We start from the raw sequence: 7,042 nt of genomic DNA, 5'->3' as shown, positions 1-7,042 counted from the left end.
TCAGCTCGGGCTGGACTCGAACCGCTGTTGCTCAGAGCTCAAACTCTTGAGTGAGCTCTTAACCAACTGAGCCACTCGGCCGGCCCTCCAACAGCTTTTATTAAGATCTCAGATGGCCTCCATGTTGCTAAATTCAATGACCGGTTGGTTCTCAGGCCTCATCTTCTTTGACCTCCGGGCAGCATATAACGGCCCATCACTCCTCCTTTCTGTAACTTTCCTCATGTGGCCTCTGAGAAACAACTTTCTTGGGTTTGCTACTCTCGTGCTGACCACTTCTTCTTGGGGTTCTTTGCTAGTTCCTCCTCGTGCCCCCAATCTCTAACTGGAGGCCTCAGTCTTCCCACAACTTCTCTATCTGTCCTGACCCCCAGGGTGATGGCGTCCTGGCCACAGCGTTTGACATTTTCTTCACCCTCATGGCTCTCACATTTGTAGCTTCAGCTTCAATCTCTCCCCTGAAATCTAGAATCATACAGCCAATTTCCTCCCTGTTATCTTCATTCAGATGCTCACCAGGTCCAGAAACAAAGTCTCAATCCCCGATCGAGCCCTCAACCCGCTCCCATCATGGTCTGCCCATTTTAGAAAATGGCAGCCCCATTCTTCCACATGCTCAGGCCAAAAATCTTCGAGTCATCCTTAATGCTTCTCTCTCACTCCACATCTGCTTCCTTAGCAAATCCTATTGGCTATACATTCAAAACAGAACCAGAATGTCACCATTCCTCACCAGCCCCACTGGTTGTTACCCAGTTCAAGCCACCATCAACTCCTAAGTGGAAAAGCACAGTAGCCTCACCGGTGTCCCTGTTTCCGCCCTGGTCCCCCAAACCATTCTCCACACAGCAGCCAGGCTGATCCTTTAACGGAGTAAGTCAGAGCCCATCACACTGCTCTCCATGTTTCTCAGAGTAAATGCCACAGCCACTGAGAAGTCCTCCGAGGGTCTTGTGACCTGGCCCACAGCTCTGACCTCACCTCCTCGCATTCCCCACCCCTTCAAGTCAGCTTCCAACTCAGGGACTTTGCACTTGCTGCTCCTTTAGCCTGGAATACGCTCCCCCAGGTTACATGCTGGCTCCCTCGCTTGCTTCAGGTCTTCTCAGTAAGACCCTGTGTTCAAGTCATACAAAATAGCAACTGTGCCTCCACCTCACGCCAGAATCCCCAACCACGTTCCCCTGCTTTTTTCTCCATAGCCCTTGTCGCCACCTACCATAGTATGTATTTTTTATTGACTGTCTTCTCCAACTATTGTAGAATGCCACTCCCAGGAGAGCAGGGCTAATCTGCTTCTCTACATGTTGCTCACTAAATGCTGAATGAATGAAAATGCTGTGCCTCTGAGCCTTTGTTTAAGCTAGTCCCTCTGCCTGGAAGGTCTTCCCTGAGCCGGTCCACCTGGCAACTCTCACTGATGGGAGTCTCCACCACCCACCTGCAGAGGCTGGGTCAACTCCCCCTCTGTGGTCCCCTGGCTCAACAAGTCCCTCCTTCACTGGCACAATGATCACGCTGGGTTGGCACCATGTTTCCCTGCTGCCTTCCCCCATGGAACTGTGAGCATCTGAAGGGCTGGGGAGGGCCAGCACACAGCCTGACCCACGCTGGCTCTAGTGATGACTACATAAGAAGTAGAAGGGGCCTCCCGGGACATTCACCAGTGTAGAGGGAGTGTACCAGGGGAGTTGAGCAAGCCTCGGCTATGCTGGTGGACAGGTCCATGCTGGACATCAAAAGTGAGTCCTGGGCCGGCTGAGTGGCGCGATGGTTAAGAGCTGGCTTGGGACGCCAGAGGGCCCCGGTTCGGATCCCACATATGAGGGCCAGTGACACTGCCCTCNCCAAGCCAGTTCTTAACCATCGCGCCACTCGGCCGGCCCCATTCACTACTTCTGATGCCTCCCCTTTAGGCCTCTGCCCAGTGCCTGTCTCCTTACTCCTCCCCCAACCTTTCAGGAATCGGTTCAGACATCATTTCCTCCAGGATTAAGCAAGAGCACATACCCCATGGTTTGACATAGAGGTGAGGTTTCGGGGTGGGGAAGAACAAGTTTGGTTTTGGATAGGCTGAAACGTAAGGACTAAGGCCTATGCAATGGCAACAGGGCAAATGCCGTCAGCTTTGTGGTCTCAGAGGATGCAGCTGTCAGGAAGAAAAGAGCAGAGGCGAGACTAAGCCAAAAACACACTTCATTTAAGGGGCATGTGAGGGAAGGGGAATCAGGAAGTGACAGAGCAGACTCAGACCAAAGGCAGAAAACCAGGACAACACGGTGGCCCAGAAGCCTGGGGGGATCCTCTCAAGAAGGAAGTGTCATCAGCATCTCTCTGCAGGCAGTGAGTGGGGACAGCAGAGGAAGATGTGGGGGCAGGATGAGGGGGGTAAAAGGGCTGTGGACCAGGGATGTGTTGCCCCCAGGGGACATCTAGCAATGTCTGCAGATGTTTTTGGTTGTCATAACTGGGAGATTGCTACAGGCATCTAATCTGTAGAGACCAAGAATGTTGCTAAATATCTTACAACACACAGGATGGCCCTCCTCACACAACAAAAAATTATCCGGCCCCAAATGTAAACAGTGCCACTGCTAAGAAATCCTGTCTTAGAAGATACTGGGGAGCTCCCAGACTCTTCAGGGGTGCCTCAGGTTGGGATTGGAAGTTCACATCCAAGACAGGGACAATGTCCAAGACCATGTTTAAAATACCACGAACGATATCACTGTTGCCACCACTGGGCACCCCTAGTGCTGGTCTGGCCACTAGGAACCCTCTCCCCCAACACACACTTGCCGTCCCTGGTACCTGTGCCACTGCCTCCAGCAGCACCACTCACACAGGCTGGTACATCTGGTTGGTGGCACTTCAGTCACTTTACTGAATCCTAGCTGCAAGAAGGCTAGACAAACGTACACTCGGACCTCGACATCTCCAGGCAGGGGAGCTAGGCAGACTCTGCCTACAGTTAAGACAAAAGGTGGAGTTCAAGTGAGAACAATCAACGATGCAGCAAAGGGAAGGAGACGGGGAGAGCAAGGTGGTTCTATTCGTTTTTCTGCAGGTGTCAGATGGGAAAACTTGGGATCATTTGAAGGTGGAGAGGAAGGTATCAGCCAAGACAGAGAGAGGGTGACGGTGGAGAACAGAGGTAACCAGGTGAGGCGGAGCTCAAGCCAGCTGAGACGGTGCACTGGCTATGCGTGTAGTGGGTGTTCAGCAAATCTATGGGACAGACGAAGAACCATCGGAGAAGGGCACCTGTCCCTGAAAAGCCAGCCCTCAGCCTTGGAGAAGCAGTTCAGGGCTGGGCAGGCAGTTCAGACAATATCAAATTGATTTTGCAAGTGAAACAACAGCAAAGAAAAGGGGTGGGCCAGGGTCACTCAGCAAGTCTGATAGGCTGAGACAAGACTGGGGTCTCCCTTGGGTTGTCGGTGGTAGTGGTGGTGTGGGTTCTGGGATGGCTGTGTCTCTCAGACCCTATGAAGAGGCAGACCCTGGCTTAGCAAGGTCAGAGACAGAGCTAGAATTCCACCAGAGCTCCTCCCTCCTCTGCCTGGGAAGAGCATGACTGAAGGGCAGTTTCCCACACAGGGCCTCTGCAGCTTCCCTGCGCTGTGACCACAGGTCTCTGCTTGCATACCTCCTGAGCTGGGGAACTCACTGCCTGACCGATCTGACTTCAGGCAGCCCGGCCATTACAAAGCAGGCTTCGGCAGAGCTGCAGGCTGTTCGTCTACAGCCTGTCTACAGGTTGAAGGTCTCCCAGGGTTGCCGGAGAGGACAAATTGAGTCTCCTGTGCCTGCTCAATGGCTGTCCCTAGATAGCTGAGGATAGAGATCATGTTGCCCCAAGGTCATCTTGGATTAAACACCCTACCAGGACACTTCCAGGGCCTTCCCAATACTGATCTTTGGTCAAGGACAGTGCTGAGAAGGGATTAGGAGGCTTAAACCAAGTCCTTGCTTCACCGCCCTGCCAGGGCCTGGGGAGGGAACCTCCTCTAAGGTGCTTTCTACATCTCTGAGGGCCTCTGGTCCCCCCACCCAGGCCCCTCACCACCTGCCTTGTAAAGGGCTTCATAGTTACCTGGGGCCCAAGCCAGCCGTGGTTGGCCTAGGTTTGCTGGCTTTTATTGTGTCTCTAAGGGGGTGCTCAGTGACACAGTGGGGCCAGCAGCAGGCTTGGCACCTCTACACATGGCTGGGAGCCTGGTTCTGCTACCTCCCCATGAAGGGTAGCAGCCAGCCAGCCGACAAACGGTCCTAACCCGCTGGGAGGGTCCAGCCCTGCATCCCTCCCGCCTCCCCCAGCATCTCCACAGAATTAGGTCTGCAGCACAGTGTCCTCTGAAGGTTCCCTCGATGCCCCCTCCACGGAGGACCCTGGGAGGAAATCCGACTCTCTTCAGCCCAGTCCCTTCAGCTGGGGCCAAGCATACGTGGCCTCCCTCATGCAGGGCCTGGCTCTCACCACCAGTCAATGCGGCTGCACCTCGGCCACACTGCCTCCGCCTCCGCCTCTCAACTGGCCTCCTCCTGGCCCCTTGAACCCTGGGCTGCAACAGGGCTATAACTCGGACTGCGAGCGCGAGATCCGCGGGCCTTTTCGGATCTCTTTCCGCTTCTCCTCTTTCTTCCGGCGTTTCTCCTCTTCCCTCAGGGCCTTCTGGAAAGGGTCGGTGCCTGAAATGAACTGCGGGGAAGAGCAGAGGGGTCTGATTTAGTCCGCTGGCAGCAGAGCTTACTCTGAGCTAGGTCGCTGTGGGCTGCAGGACAGAAAGGTTGTTGAGACGCAGGCCCTGCCCGTAGGGAGCCTGCAGACACGCAGATGGTTAAATGGGCTTGGGGACAACTGCTGAGCGGGGCCTGGAAGATAAGCAGGAGCTTGATGAGCAAAGAGGGTGAGGGAATGAGGATATTCCAGGCAGAGGGACAGGTGCCAAGCTGTGAACCTGCATGAGCATCAGAGAAACAATGAACAGGCTCCTCACTGGGTGAGGGGCAGAGTGCCGGCAACCACACACTGGCCCCCAGGCCCTGGCTGCCATACCCAGAGGGCAGCCAGCGAAAATAAGAGATAGTGGGTGGACGATGGTGCCTGGTAAGGAGACAAGAACACAGGGAAAGCAGGGGTCGGAGGATGACTTCAGCTGGGGTAACCCCCAGGCCCTGTGCTCTCTCTCTGCTCTCTCCAAACCCATGGCTTCTGTTGTCTATATGGTCAGTTACTGCTCAAATCTGTTCCTCCATATCTAAAGACCTGCCTGGCACCTCCACTAGGATGTCCCAAACGTGCCCCCAACTTGGCATGGCTCCTTTTCCCCCAAACCCAGTCCCCTTCAGTGTCCCTGTCCTCATGAACAGTGGGGTCCCAAACCCCAGTCTAGGCGAATAGGGCAGAAACTGAGGAGCCCCCACTCTCCACCGGGCACCCCGCTCTCTTCACAGAGTTCATCCCAACGCCTGGCTCCTTTTAACCCCTAAGTTTCTCTTAAGCCCATGTGCTTCTATCTCTTCTCTTGCTGCCCCCATCGCCACCTCCAACTGTCTCCCGATGACTCTGGGAGCCTTGCAAGGTCTCTCCACATCCACTCTGATCCCTCTCAAGCCATTCTCACGGCAGCTAGAGCTTCTCAAACTGCAAATCTGACCACATCACGCTCCTGCTTAAATCTTCCCATGATTCTCCATTACTCTCAGGATAAAGTCCCACACGGTTCCACCTGCCCACCTGTTCCTCCTTCACACTCCCCACCTTTTGGTTCCTGGATTCCCTGTCTCCCCCCGCCCCCCCACTTCTAGGCCTCTGCACATGCTGTGACCCAGGCCCAGAATGCTTTCCAGCCCCCACCCCTTTTGCCACATTAGCTCCAGCTCAACTGTCACCACCCTCGGGGACCTGCCTTGACTCCTGGCTGGGGTGGGGGCTGCCTCCTCCATTTCCTTCTCAGGGCTTCTCTCTCGTGATCACCTGCTTCGTGTCTGCCACCCTCACTGGACAGAGGTCTCCATGAGGATGGGAGGATCGTGTCAGATGTTGGTCACTTGGCCATAAGCCCCTAGCACAGAGCCTGCCTGGCTTACAGATGGCATTCAGTGTGTATTTTTTAAATGGATGAGTCACATTAGAATATGACTTATAATATTATATTAATATTATATTAATAAATTCCGGTAGCTCTGCTGTGACATATTCCTATTTTATTTGTTCTTAGGGCAGATTTGACAAATGTTTGCTAAAGGTAGACATGAAAACAAACTAGGAGCTCCACCTTGTGGAGTAATCTACCTACCACATTATTAGATTAAGCCGTGAATCTGGAAGATGGGATGAAATCAAAGTATGGCCCACAGAGGGTAAGTGACATGCACAAGTCGCACAGCAAGTAGGATGCCCAGCTGGGCTTAGCCCTTAGCGCTTCCCCTGCCACACTGTGCCTTCTCTCCCTATGAGTTAATTCTGATCCTCCTGGGAGAGATGAGGAGCTGGGAGGCCCCTCAGGCCAGCCCAGTGCCCTCTGGCTCTGGTTGGGGAAGGGCAAGTCAAGAGATCCTTGCCCCTCAAACCCCAGCTGGCTCAGCCCCACCAGGGGAGCCCAAACCTAGTTGGAGGCAGAAGAGGAACACTGCCCATCCCTTTCCCAGATCCTTTCACCACTAGGCTTGGCTGATGCCTACTTTAAATTCCTGACACTAAACTCAAGTGGGCCCTTGGTGCTTCCTGGCGATCGAGGCCCCAGCAACTGTCCTCCCCCTGTACCCTCAGTCCTTCCTCCCTAATTGGCTGTACCCATCAAAATGCAAACAAGCCATAGTCTCTCCCATCTAACTAAATTTCCCAAGACCACACCCTCCTCCAGCTATTCTCCCATTGGTCTGCTATCCTTGAAAACAAAACTCTTCAAAAGGCTTGTCTATACTTCCTACATCCACTTCCTTTGCTCTCATTCTCTTGAAATCCAGTCTTTTGTCCTCAGCCTTCCACCCAACAGCTTTTTTTTTTTTTTTTTTTTTTTTTTTTTTTTTTTTTTTA

General features: G+C 53.5%; 1 protein-coding gene across 3 annotated transcripts in view; it reads right to left on the bottom strand.

Annotated features, from left to right (window-relative positions):
* Nucleotides 1-2,179: 2,179 nt before the first annotated feature.
* Nucleotides 2,180-7,042, bottom strand: part of CCDC134 (coiled-coil domain containing 134) — a 16,326-nt gene continuing 11,463 nt past the window's right edge. For all 3 annotated transcript variants that reach the window (XM_019633892.1, XM_019633891.1, XM_019633890.1), the window contains one exon: nucleotides 2,180-4,702. In XM_019633892.1, the coding sequence (XP_019489437.1) occupies nucleotides 4,577-4,702 (126 nt within the window). In that variant the 3' untranslated portion in view covers nucleotides 2,180-4,576. The remainder of the gene's footprint in view (nucleotides 4,703-7,042) is intronic.

The sequence above is a fragment of the Hipposideros armiger genome, unplaced genomic scaffold, assembly GCF_001890085.2.
Source record: "Hipposideros armiger isolate ML-2016 unplaced genomic scaffold, ASM189008v1 scaffold_1430, whole genome shotgun sequence".
In the NCBI taxonomy this organism is placed as follows: domain Eukaryota; kingdom Metazoa; phylum Chordata; class Mammalia; order Chiroptera; family Hipposideridae; genus Hipposideros; species Hipposideros armiger.
Note: the sequence above shows the minus strand (reverse complement) of the source record. Positions and strands in the feature narration are given on the sequence as shown.